Here is a 14,431-nt window from a genome sequence, read left to right as displayed (position 1 = left end):
ACTGTACCTTTTATGGTGATGATTCATATAATTTTCTTTTAATCCTCAAACTTTCAGCTAATGTTGAGTATTGTAATGAACTTTCCATTTTTGGGAGGGACATTTGCAAAGAGACTGACAAGTGGATGCTACATTTTGAAAAGGAATTTATAGATATTTTTTTGATTTTTAATTTTTTAGATGATGGAGTTGATACTCAAAGTGGAACAAAGAAAGAAGATCTGAATGACAAAGAGAAAAGAGATGAAGAAGAAACTCCTGCACCTGCATGTAGGGCCAGATCAATCCTAGAGAGCTGGGTATGGGGCAAACAACCAGGTATGTATTCTGAACTTCGGAGATTCTGGTACTTTGGAAAGTATCAGATGGACCAGATGGACATTTGTTTTTTGGTAGTGGAATTCTTTTTTTAAAATTTATTTTAGAGAGAGAGTGTGAGGGAGAGGAGCAGAGGGGAAGCGAGAGAGAATCTTAAGCTGGTTTCATGCTCAGCACACAGCCCAAACGTGGGGCTTGAACCCATGACCCTGGGATCATGGCCTGAGTCGGAATCAAGAGTTGGATGCTAAGCCGACTGAGCCATCCAGATGTCCCAGTTATGGAATTCTTTAAAAAATTTTTTTAATGTTTATTTATTTTTGAGAGAGAGAGAGACAGGGCGCAAGTGGGGAAGGGGCAGAAAGAGAGGGAGACACAGAATCTGAAGCAGGCTCCGGGCTCTGAGCTGTTAGCACAGAGCCCGATATGGGGCTTGAACTCATGAACTGCAAGATCATGACCTGAACCAAAGTCAGACACTTAACTGACTGAGCCACTCAGGCACCCCCAGTTATGGAACTCTTAAAAATTTAACTTAAAATTTTTTTTATATTATGGTAAATTCTACATAACATACAATTGACTGGTTCAACCACTTTTAAGTATACAATTCAGTGACATTAAACATGTTCACAATGTTTTGTAATTATCACCACCATCCATTTACAGAACCTTTTCATATTCCCAAACTGATGGAAACTTTATACTTATTAAATGGTAACTCCTGTTCTTCCCTACCCTCAGCCCCTGGAAACACAATTCTACTTTCTGTCTTTAGGATTTTGACTAGTCTGGTTACCTTGTGTAAGTGGAATCATAAAGTATTTGTCCTTTTATGTCTGGCTTATTTCATTATTTAGCATAATGTCTTCAAGGTTCATCTATGTTGTAGTATGTGTGAGAATTTCCTTCCTTTTAAAGGTTGAATAATAGTCCATTATATGTATAGATCACATTTTGTTGATCCTTTCATCCATGGATGGGCATGTATGTTGCTGCTATCTTGTAGCTGTTGTGAATAATGCTGCTATGAGTGTAAGTATACATAAGTTCTGCTTTCAGTTATTTGTGTATATACCCAGGAATGGAATTGCTGCATCATGTAGTGATTCTGTGTTTAATTTTTTGAGGACCTGGCAAACTTTTCCACAGTGGCTACACCATTTCATTTCCAGCAGCGTATGAGTGATCCTGTTTCTCTGTGTCCTCACCATCAATTGGTGTTGTCACTTTTTTTTATTATTAGGTGTGTGGTGTGGTATCTCATTGTGGTTTTAACTTTAAGAATCCTGTGGCTATTTACCATCTGTGTATCTTCTTCAGTAGAATACCTATTCATGTTAGATTTTTCTTTTTCTTTTTATCATGGTGTTTTTACACTTCTGTATATATTCCAGATACTAGTCCTTTGTCTTATCTATGGTTTGCAAATAATTTCTCTCAGTTCATAGCTTATCTTTTCACCCTCTCAACAGTGTCTTTAGTGCAGCAAAAGTTTCAAAATTTTGATAAAGTTCAGTATAGATTTTCCTTTCTTTTTCTTCCTCCTCCTCCTCTTCCTTCTCTTCTTTGCCTAGACCTTGAGCCTGAAGATTTTCCTCTATGTTTTTTCTCTAAAAGTTTTGTAGTTTTATGTTTTTCATGTATGCTTCTGTTTCATTTGAATTAAATTTTGTGTGCAATGTGAGGTTTAAGTCAAGTGTTTTTATTTTTTATTTTATTATTTTGCTTATAAATAATTGCTCCACCATTTTTTGAAAAGGCTACCTTTTTTTCATTGAATTGGTTTTGCACGTTTGTCAAGAATTATTTGGGTATACTTGTGTGGTCTATTTCTGGTTTCTCTATTCTGTTCTACTAATCCATATGTGTATCTGTCTGCCCACAGCATGCTCTTCATTACTATAACTAAGAGTAAGTTTTGAAATCAGATAGACTGGTTCTTCCCACTTTATTATTCTTTTTTCATATTGTTCTAGCTGTTCTGATTCCTTTGCCTTTCCTTACAAATTATTAAATAACTTTTGGATAATTTAATATCCATGTGTTCATTGCTAGTATATAGAAATACAATTTATTTCTATATGTTTATCTTGTATCCTGCAACCTTATTACTCTAGGAGGCTTTCTTGAATTTTCTATGTAGACCATCAGTTTTATTTCCCCCTTTCCAATCTATGTGTTTTCTATTACATTTTTTTGCCTTATTGTTCTGGCTAGAACTTCTTTACTATGTTTTATAAAAGTGGTGAGAGCAGCCTTACTTTATTCCTGATCTTAGGGGAAAACATTTAGTCTTTTCATTGTTAACTATAATGTTAGCATAAGTTTTATAGATGCTTTTTATAAAGGTGAAGAAGTTCCTGTCTATTCCAGTTTCCTGAGAGTTTTTATTGTGAATGAGTGTTGAATTTTATCCAATGCTTTTTCTACATTGCTTGATTTATCATGTAATTTTTCCCCCCTTTAGTTTGTTAATATGAAGGATCTGATTTTTGACTATTGAACCAGCTTTGCATTCTTGGAATAAACACCACTTGGTGATGATGTTCTTTTTATTAATTCTAGAATTAAGTTAATTCTACTTACTAATATTTTGTTAAAGATTTCTTGTGCCCATATTCACGAGAACAATATTCTATAATTTTTTTTTTTTGGTACTGTGTTGGGTTTTGATATCATGCTAATACTAGCTTCTTAAAATGTATTGGGAGTATTGCCTTTTCTATATTATAGAAGAGATTGTTTAGAATCTGTCAATTATGTTTTAATATTTGGTAACATTCTTCAGTGAAGCAATCTGAATCTTGTGATTTCCTTTTTGAGATTCTTAAATAATGAATTCAATTTTCTTAATAGTTGTATGGCAGTTTCTTTTTCTTTTTAAATTTTTTTTTAATTTTTAATTTTAATTTAATTTAATTTTATTTTATTTTTTTATTATTTTTTTTAATGTTTATTTTTGAGAGGCAAAAAGAGACAGAGTGTGTGTGGGGGAGGGGCAGAGAGAGAGGGAGACACAGAATCTGAAGCAGGCTCCAGGCTCTGAGCTGTCAGCACAGAACCCAATGTGGGGCCCGAACTCATGAACCGTGAGATCATGACCTGAGCTGAAGTCGGATGCTCAACTGACAGCCACCCAGGCGCCCCTAAAGTTTTTTTTTTTTTAATGTTTATTCATTTTTGAGAGAGAGAGAGAGCGAGCATGAGTTGGGGAGCAGCAGAAGGCGAAGGAGACACAGAATCCAAAGCAGGCTCCAGGCTCTGAGCTGTCAGCACATAGCCCAACATGGGGCTTGAACCCATGAACTGTGAGATCATGACCTGAGCCAAAGTCAAACGTTTAACCAACTGACCCGCCCAGGTGCCCCAGTTGTATGGCAATTTAAATGATCTGTTTCGTATTTGCTGAGTTGGGGTAGTTTGTATTTTTTGAGGAATCTGTCCATTTTGTCTAAGTTGTCTAATTTATATGTGTAGAATTGTTCCCTAATAGCTCCTAATTATCTGTAGAGCCCATTTCTTTCTTTCTTTTTTTTAAGTTTATTTTGGGAGAGTAGGAGTGTGAATGGGGGAGGGGCAGAGAAAGAGGGAGCATGAGAGAGAATCTCAAGCAGGCTCCGTGCTGTCATTGTAGAGCCCGACATGGGGCTTGATCTCATGAACCCTGAGATGATGACCTGAGCCGAAATCAAGAGTTGGATGCTTAACCGACTGAGCCACCCAGGAGCCCTGAGCCAGTTTCTTTCATGATATTTGTAATTCATGTCTGTTCTCTTTTTGTTTTTTGTCAGTCCTCTTTATGGGTGTGTCAGTTTTTGTGATCTTTTGAAAGAACCAGTTCTCTGTTTCATTGATTTTTCTCTACTGTTTTTTCCATTTTTCAATCTTACTGTTTTTGCTCTTAGTTATTTCCATTTTTTTTTTTTTTTTGCTTACTTTTTGATTTATTTTGCTATTTTTTTCCTAAGTTGCTGAGATGGGAGCTTATATTTATTGATTTGAAAGTTTCCCACTTTTCAGATTACGTATTTAGTACTGTACATTTCTTTTTTTTTTGTTTTTTAAAGTTTATTTATTTATTTTGAGAGAGAGTGAGCAAGCAAACACAAGCAAGTAAGTGGTATAGAGAGAAGGGATAGAGAGAATCCCAAGCAGGCTCTGCAGTGTCAGTGCATAGCCTGATGCGGGGCTTGATCTCATGACCCATCAGATCATGACCTGAGCTGAAATCAAGAGTGGGACACTCAACCAACTGAACCACCAGGCGTGCCAGTACTGTACATTTCTCTCATGACTGCTTTAACTCCCCCCATGACCCCCAATTTGCTCTGTTCTATTTACAACTTAATTCAAGTCAGTATATTTTTGATATCCCTTCCTCTCTGACCCATGGATTATTTAAGAGTGTGTTGTTTTGTTCCCAGGAGTATGGCGATTTTCCCATTATTTTTCTGTAACTGAATTTTTCTGTTTCTAGTTTGTTTCCATTGTTTTGGAGAACATACTCTGTGATTTCACTTCTTTTAAATTTGTTGAGGTTTGTTTTGTGGCTCAGGATATGACTGTTTTGATATTTGTTGTGAATGATTGTGTATTCTACTATTGGCTGGAGTGTTTGAAACATGTTGATTAGATTGTGTTGGTTGTTCCAATCCAAGATCCTGTGGGTAGATCCAGTGGTGTTGTTGCATTCTTTTGTGTCTTGTTGTGTCAGTTGTTGAGAGAAATGTTGAGGTCTTCAACTGTAAGGGTATGTAAATGTCCTTTTCTCTTTTCAGTTTTTTTGTTGTTGTTGTTCACATATTTTGTGGTTTGGTGCATACACATTTAGAATTATTATGTTTTAATGGTGGATTGACCATTATCTCATTAAAATTTTTTTTTTAAGATCTACCCTATGACCCAGCAATAGCACTGCTAGGAATTTACCAAAGGGATACAGGAGTACTGATGCATAGGGGCACTTGTACCCCAATGTTTATAGCAGCACTCTCAACAATAGCCAAATTATGGAAAGAGCCTAAATGTCCACCAAGTGATGAATGGATAAAGAAATTGTGGCAGTCAACAGCAATGAGAAAGAATGAAATATGGCCCTTTGTAGCAACGTGGATGGAACTGGAGAGTGTTATGCCAAGTGAAATAAGCCATACAGAGAAAGACAAGATACCATATGTTTTCACTCTTATGTGGATCCTGAGAAACTTAACAGAAACCCATGGGGGAGGGGAAGGAAAAAAAAAAGAAACAAAAAGAGGTTAGAGTGGGAGAGAGAGCCAAAGCATAAGAGACTCTTAAAAACTGAGAACAAACTGAGGGTTGATGGGGGGTGGGAGGGAGGGGAGGGTGGGTGATGGGTATTGAGGAGGGCACCTTTTGGGATGAGCACTGGGTGTTGTATGGAAACCAATTTGACAATAAATTTCATATATTGAAAAAAAATTTTGTTTTTTAATCTTATTTTTGAGAGAGAGGGAGACAGAGTACAAGTGGGGAGGAACAGAGAGAGAGGGAGACGCAGAATCCAAAGCAGGCTCCAGGCTCTGAGCTGTCAGCACAGTCTGACTGGGGGCTTGAACTCATGAACTGTGAGTTCATGACCTGAGCCTAAGTCAAACACTTTACTGACTGAGCCACCCAGGCACCTCTTCTCATTTTTTAATGTTGCTCTGTGTTTCTAGTAATTATCTTTGCTCTGATGTTTACTTTATTTGACACTAGTATACCCGTTCTTGCTTTCTGTTTGCATGCTTTTTGTTTTTTCTGTCCCTTTACTTTTGCCCATTTGAAGTTACTTTCTTGTGTATGGCTTATAGTTGGGTTCTGTTATTTAGTCTACTCTGCCAATATCTGTCTTTTAATTGGTGTCTTCATTTAGACTGCATTGAATTTCATGTAATTATTGGTAAATTGTAGCTTAAATTAAGACTTCTGTTTTACATTTTCTCTTTGCTCTGTTTTATTCATTTTTGTTTTGTTCATACTGCCTCTCTTGACCATTTTTAGAATTCCATTTTGATTTATCTATAGTGTTTTTGAGTTTATTTTTTTGTGTATCCTTTTTAGTAGTTTGTGTGGTTAATACATTATATATGTATAACTAAGGACAGTTTCCTGGTTGTGTCATTTAACCAGTTTGATTGATGTACAGAAACCTTCCCTTTATCCTTTTCTGTTTATATGAATGCCTTAAATATTTTGTTGCTTGTATTTATAACCACATTTGGTAATACTATAATTTTTGGGTGAAGGTTCAGACATAAGTTAGAAAAGTCAAGAGATGAAGAAAATACTATTGTATTTACCCATGTATTACTTACAGTGTTCTTCCTTCCTGAGTGCCAAGGTTTTCCTTTTATTGTTTCCATTCTGTTTAGAGAACTTCCGTTAGCCATTCTTTTAGTGTGGGTCTGCTGATGACACATATTCTTAGTTTTCCTTCATCTGAGAATGTTTTATTTTCCTTTCATTCCTGAAGGAGGTTTTTGTTGTATTTAGGATTCTGTGTTAATGATTCCTTTTTTTTCCCCATCACTTTAAAAATATTTTGTTGCTTTCAGCTGGCCTCTGTGGTTTCTGATGAAAAATTTGCTGTTACACGAATTGTTATTCCACCATAGTTAAGGTGTTTTTCTTTGGCTGTTTTTACAATATTTTCTTTGCCTTTAGTTTAATTATGATGTGTCTTAGTGTGGATTTCTTTGGGTACATCCTGTTTGGAATTTGCTCACCTTCTTAGATTTGTAGATTTACATCTTGCTGATATGGGAAGTTTTCAGCTTTACTTCTTAGAATACTTTTTCAATCCCACCCCCTTCTTTAACCACCCGAAGTTCAATGAGAAAAATGTTAGATCTTTTATTATATTCCCATAGGTAGGTCCTGTGGCTGCTCATTTTTTTTTTTAAGATGAGGTATAATATATATGAGATATATAATATGTATGAGATATAATGATATATGTAATATTATGTTAGTTTCAGGTGTACAGTATCTTGATTTGGTATTTACATATATAAGAATGATCACCATAGTAGTCCAGTTACCATAGTCACCATATATAATTAAAAAAATTTCTGTGATGAGAACCTTTAAGATCCACTCTCCTAGCAACTTTCAAACATGCAGTACAGTATTAGCTATAGTCACTGTTGAACGCTACACCCACATGACTTACTCATGTTATAACTGAAAATGTGTGTCTTTAGATCCCCTTATCTGTTTTGCCTGCTCCCTCAACCACCCTACCCCAGTGACTCAAAACAACCACTAATCTGTTCTCTGTATCCTTGAGCTTGGTTTTGTTTGTTTGATTTTGTTTTGTTTTCGTTTTTACATTCCACATACAAGTGAGATCATCTAGTATTTATCTTTTTATATCTGATTTATTTCACTTAGCATAATGCCTTCAAAATCCATCTTTTTACGTCTTCTTTCACTTAGCATAATATTTTCATAGTCCATCTATGTTGTTACAAATGGCAGTATTTCCTTTTTTATGTCTGAATAATATTACAATGTGTATATACACCATATTTTCTTTACTCATCTATCCATCAGTGGACATTTAGTTTATTCCTATTTCTTGGCTATTGTAAATAATGCTGAAAATGGGGGTACATATATCTTTTCAAATTAGTGTTTTTGTTTTCTTCACATGAATACCAAGAAGTGGAATTACTGAATCATATGGTAATTCTGTTTTTGATTTTTTTGAGAAACCTCCTTAGTGTTTTCCATAGTAGCTGCACCAATTTACATTCCCAAAAATCGTGTAAGAGTGTTGCCTTTTTTCTACATCTTAACCAGGACTCATTATTATTTTTTTTTTATTCTAGCCATTCTAATAGAGGTGAGGTTATATTGATTTATAGTTGTTATTTACATTTACTTGATAAATGTTGTTGAGTACCTTTTCATATACCTGTTGTCCATCTGTATGTCTTCTTTGGAAAACTGTATATTCAAATCCTCTTCTCATTTTTAATTACATTTTTTTTGCAATTGAGTTGTGTGAGTTTTTTAAAATATATTTTGGATATTAACACCTTATCCCTTATCAGATACATCATTTGCAAATATTTTCACCCAGTTGGTAGGTTGCCTTTTCATTTTGTTGATAGTTTCCTTTGCTATGCAGAAGCTTTTTAGTTGGCTATAGTCCCATTTGATTATTTTTGCTTTTGGTGTCAGATTGAAAAAATCATTGCCAAGGTCTGTGTCAGGGAGCTTATCACAAATGTTGAATTCTAGGATTTTTATGGTTTCAGGTCTTACATTCAAGTTTTTTATCCATTTTGAGTTAATTTTTGTGTGTGGTGTAACATAGTGGTCCAGTTTCATTCTTTTGTGTGTGCCTGTCAAGTTTACCCAACACCATTTGTTGAAGAAACTGTCCTTTCTCCATTGAATATTCTTGGCTCCTTTGTTGTAAATTAATTGACCATATATGCATAGGTTTATTTCTGGGCTCCAATCTGTTCCATTGATCTGTGTGTCTGTTTTTATGTCAATACCATATTGTTTTGATTAGTATAACATAGTAATATAGTTTGAAATTAGGGAGTGTGGTGCCTCTGGCTTTGTTCTTTGTCTCAAGATTGCTTTGGCTATCTGGTCTTTTGTGGTTCCATACAACTATTAGGATCATTCTGTTTCTATGAAAAATGCCATTGAGATTTTGACAGGGATTTTGAATCTGTAGATTGCTTTAAGTACTATGGACATTTTAACGATACTAATTCTTCCAGTTCATGAATATGTATTATCTTTCCATTTATTTGTGTCATCTTCAGTTTCTTTCATCTATGTCTTCTATTTTTCAGTGTACAGGTCTTTGGCCTCCTTTGTTAAAGTTATTCTTAGGTATTTTATTCTTCTTGATGCAGTTATAAGTGGGATTGTTTTCTTGATTTCTCTGATCATTATTTATAGAAATGCATCAGATTTTTGTGTATTGAGTTTTGTATTTTACTGTACTAAATTTGCTTATTAGCTCTGACAGGATTTTTTTTTTTTTTTTTTTTTTTTGGTGGTCTTCAGAGTTTTCTCTGTAGAATATCATGTCATCTACAAATAGTGACAGTTTTATTTTTTCCTCTCCAATTTGGATGCCTGTATTTCTTTTTCTTGCCTGAATGCTCTAGCTAGGATTTCTTATACTATGTTGAATGAAGTGGCATCCTTGTCTTGTTCCTGATTTTTGAAGAAAAGCTTCCAGGTTTTCACTGTTAAGTCATTGTTAGCTGTAGGCTTGTCATACATGGCTTTTATTATCTTGAGTTACATTCTGTCTATACCTGCTTTGTTGAGAGCTTTTATCTTAACTGGATGGTGAATTTTTTCAAATGCTTTTTCTGTATCTATTGAGATTATCATATGATTTTTATTTTTCATTTTGTTAATGTATACACCACATTGATTGATTTGTGGATGTTTATCATCCTTGCATCTCTGGGACTAAATCCCATATGTTCATGGTGTATGTATTGTCCTTTTAATGTATTGACGAATTCAGTGTGGTAATATTTTGTTAGGGATTTTGGTGTGTATGTTCATTAGGGAAATTGGCCTGTAATTTTTTTTTTCTTGTGATGTCCATATCTGGCCTTGGTATTAATTCTCGCCTTATAAAATGAGTTAGGAAGTATTCTCTCCTCTTCAATTTTTTTGGAAGAGTTAAGAGAAGGGTTGGTGTTAATTCTTTTTTGAATGTTTGACAGAATTTACCAGTGAAGCCATCAGGTTCTGGACATTTTTTTGTTAGGAGGTTTTTGATTATTGATTAAATTTTCCTTATATTTGATATTCTCTTTTTCTTTCTCATTCAGTCTTGGAATGTTTCTAGGAATTTGTCCATTTCTTCTAGGTTGTGCAATTTGTTGGTGTATAATTGTATATAGTAGTTTCTTATGAACTTTTGTATTTCTGTATTGTCAGTCTAACATCTCTTTCATTTCTGATTTTGAGTCCTCTCTTTTTTCTTGGTGACTTTAGCTAAATGTTTGTCAATTTTGTTTAAATTATCAAAGAACCAGCTCTTGGTTTCATTGATGTTTTCTTTTGCTTTTTATTACTTATTTCATTATTTCATCTCTGATCTTTGTTTTTTCCTTCCTTCTATCAACTTTATCCTTCATTTGTTCTTCTTTTGGTAGTTCCTTGAGGTGTAAAATTAGATTGTTTATTTGAGATGTATCTTGTTTCTTGATGTAGGTGTTTATTGCCTATCTCTTTTAGAACTGCTTTTGCTGCATCCCATGAGTTTTGGTATGCTCTATTTTTATTTTCATTTGTCTCCAGGTATTTTTCGATTTCTCTTGATTTCTTGGTTGAAGCATTGGTTGCCAAGTAGTGTGCTGCTTAATCTCCACATATTTGTGAATTTTCCAATTTTCTTTTTGTAATTAATTGATTTCTAGTTTCATACCATTGTGGTTGGAAAAGATGCTTGATGTGATTTCAGTCTTCTTAAATTTATTAAGACTTTTCTTGTGGTTTAATATCCTGGAGAATTTCCATGTTGACTTGAGAAGACTATATATTCTGTTGTTTTGCCGTATATATCTGCTATGTCCATCTGGTCTAATGTGTAAATTAAGGTGATCTTTCCTTACTGATTTTATGACTGGATAATCTATACATTGATGAAAGGAGAATATCAAAGTCCCCAAATATTTATATGGTCTTATGTTGGGTGCATAAATATTTGTAAATGTTATATCCTCCTGTTGGATTGACTTTTTAAAAAAATGTTTATTTATTTATTTTGGTGGGGGAGGTCAGAAAGGGGGGAAAGAGAATCTGTGCTGAAGGTGTGGAGCCCAGCATGGGGCTCAGTCCCACCAACTGTGAGATCATGACCTGAGCCGAAATCAAGAGTCAGGTGCTCAACTGACTGAGCCACCCAGGTGCCCCTGCATTGGCTTTTTTAAATCATTATGTAATGCTTTTCTTTGGTTCTTATACAGTCTTTATTTTAAAGTCTGTTTTGTCTGATATAAGTGTATCTATGCCCACTGTGCTTTGGTTGTCATTTGCACAGAATATCTTTTTTAATCTCTTCACTTTCTCTTTGTGTCCTTATGTCTGAAGGTGAATCTCTTGTAGGCAGCATAAAGATAGATCTTGTTCTTTTATCCATTCAGCCACTCCATATCTTTTGATTGGAGAACTTTCTGTACTTACATGTAAACTGATTATTGGTAAGTATGTGCTTACTGCCATTTTGTTAATTGTTTTCTGGCTGATTTGTAGTTCCTCTGTTCTTTTGTTTTCTTTGTGGTTTGATGGCTTTCTTTATTGTTATGCTCAGATTTCTTTCTCATTATCTTTTGTGTACCTGCTGTAGGTTTTTGTATTATGGTTAGCATGAGGTTTGCATATTTATAAGTCTATTTTAAGTTGGTAACAGCATAAGTTTGAAAACATTCTAAAGCTCAGACTTTTTACTCTCACCCCCATGCTTTATATTTTTATGTCACAATTTATATCTTTTTGTACTGTGTATCTCTTAATTATTGTAGTATATACTGTACTTTTACTAATTTTGTCTTTTAACCTTTATACCATGTTTATAAGTGATTGATCTTCTACCTTTACTATATATTTCTCTTTCCTGTGAGAGTTGTACTTTCATATATTTTCTTGTTACTAATTGGTTACCTTTCTTTTCAGTTTAAGGAAGTCCCTTTAACGTTTTTTGTAAGTGGTTAGTAGTGCTGAATTCCTTTAGCTTTTGCTTGTCTAGAAAATTATCTCTTTTTCAGTTCTGTATAACTTTGTTGGGTACAGTATTCTTGGTTGGAAGTTATTTTCTTTCAGCACTTTGAATATATCATGCCAGTCTTTTCTGGCCTGCAAAATTTCTGCTGGAATATCTTCTGAGGGTTCCTTGTATGCAACAAGTTGTTTTTTTCTTGCTGCTTTTAAGATTCCTTTTTTGTTTAATTTAGGCATTTTAATTTAGTTACAATGTGATTTTAGTGTGGGTTTCTTTGAGTTGTCTTATTTGGAACTCTCTGAGCTTCCTGGATCTTGATGTCTTTTCCTTTGTTAGATTAGGGAAATATTCGGATGTTATTTTTTCAAAGAAATTTTCTGTCCCTTTCTCTTTCTCTTTCTTCTGGGACTTCTATATTGTCAATGTTAGTTTACTGGATGTTGTCCCAGAGGCCAACAGAGAAATTTAGTAGGAATGTGGCTGTTGGCTCCCAGGATCTGAAGCTGCCAGGCTGATGAAGGTAGTGGCCTCATGGCTAGTAATCATTAGAGACAACATACACAGGATACTCGTGCTCTTGCCAACACTGGAAGCTTTACTGGTGTAGGGAATTTGCAGAAGGGAACTTAATTTACTGCTCAGCTTAAGGCAGTGTTATGTTTAGTTAGGAGATCAGAATCCTTTGAATTATTTTCATTCATGTAGTTGTCTTCTAGGTACTTAAAAAAAAGCTCCTTAATTGTGGAAAATTCAGACATACATTATATAATAGAGCAGTATAATGGAAATACCACTTACCTATCACACATTTTACTACAGTTAGTCTTTGAACAATGTGAGGATTGGAGCACTAATCCCCATCCAGTCAGAAATCTTCATATAGCTTTTGATTTCCCCAAAACTTCACTATTAATAGCCTATTGTGGACTGGAACTGGAAACATAAGCAGTCAATTAACATGTATTTTTTTAATATGTATCATACACTGTATTTTTATGGTAAAGTAAGGTAGGGAAAAGAGAATGTTATGAAGATCATAAGAAAAAGAAAAAAAACATTTAAAGGACTGCAGTGTATTGGTGCAGTAAGTTTACATGGTCTGTTTTCAAGATGAATTGTCAATAATATTTCGATATTGTCTTATATGATATGCACTAGATATACATATTATAAATGCTGGATAGTAAAAATGAAAAGATACTTGGAAAAAGAAATTCCTATTTATTTACAGTTATAATGATTCATGAATCCATAACAAAGAAGCAGCAATGTGGTTGCTTTATGGTAGCCTAGTGTAATTGATACAATTGCTTCATGGTGGCCTCACCTATACGCTAATGAATGGATTGTTATAAGATTTTTATAGCATACTGTATTACAGTCATATTCGTAATGCAATATTGGAAACATTGTTAAAAGTTTTTAGAAAACCACTTACCTGTGATGATAGGCTGATATACATTTTCTCCAATTATGAGAGTGAGAGACAGAGGGGTGCATACTGTACAGTAATGTAATTCTTTTCTTTTTTTTTCAATATATGAAATTTATTGTCAAATTGGTTTCCATACAACACCCAGTGCTCATCCCAAAAGGTGCCCTCCTCAATGCCCATCACCCACCCTCCCCTCCATCCCACCCCCTATCAACCCTCAGTTTGTTCTCAGTTTTTAAGAGTCTCTTATGCTTTGGCTCTCTCCCACTCTAACCTCTTTTTTTTTTTTTTTTTCTTCCCCTCCCCCATGGGTTTCTGTTAAGTTTCTCAGGATCCACATAAGAGTGAAAACATATGGTATCTGTCTTTCTCTGTATGGCTTATTTCACTTAGCATCACACTCTCCATTTCCATCCACGTTGCTACAAAGGGCCATATTTCGTTCTTTCTCATTGCCCTGTAGTACTCCATTGTGTATATAAACCACAATTTCTTTATCCATTCATCAGTTGATGGACATTTAGGCTCTTTCCATAATTTGGCTATTGTTGAGAGTGCTGCTATAAACATTGGGGTACAAGCGCCCCTATGCATCAGTACTCCTGTATCCCTTGGGTAAATTCCTAGCAGTGCTATTGCTGGGTCATAGGGTAGGTCTATTTTTAATTTTCTGAGGAACCTCCACACTGTTTTCCAGAGCGGCTGCACCAGTTTGCATTCCCACCAACAGTGCAAGAGGGTTCCCGTTTCTCCACATCCTCTCCAGCATCTATAGTCTCCTGATTTGTTCATTTTGGCCACTCTGACTGGCGTGAGGTGATATCTGAGTGTGGTTTTGATTTGTATTTCCCTGATGAGGAGTGACGTTGAACATCTTTTCATGTGCCTGTTGGCCATCCGGATGTCTTCTTTAGAGAAGTGTCTATTCATGTTTTCTGCCCATTTCTTCGCTG

The 14,431-nt window shown here is 34.9% G+C and overlaps 1 protein-coding gene across 4 annotated transcripts in view; it reads left to right on the top strand.

Annotated features, from left to right (window-relative positions):
* HERC2 (HECT and RLD domain containing E3 ubiquitin protein ligase 2) overlaps positions 1-14,431 on the top strand; it is a 268,052-nt gene that overhangs the window by 35,498 nt on the left and 218,123 nt on the right. For all 4 annotated transcript variants that reach the window (XM_019438147.2, XM_019438149.2, XM_019438148.2 and 1 more), the window contains one exon: positions 181-318. In XM_019438147.2, coding sequence (XP_019293692.2) covers positions 181-318 — 138 coding nt within the window. The remainder of the gene's footprint in view (positions 1-180; positions 319-14,431) is intronic.

The sequence above is a fragment of the Panthera pardus genome, unplaced genomic scaffold (assembly GCF_024362965.1).
Source record: "Panthera pardus isolate Hobbes unplaced genomic scaffold, ASM2436296v1 HiC_scaffold_24, whole genome shotgun sequence".
NCBI lineage: Eukaryota > Metazoa > Chordata > Mammalia > Carnivora > Felidae > Panthera > Panthera pardus.
This window is presented reverse-complemented; position numbering and strand designations above follow the sequence as displayed.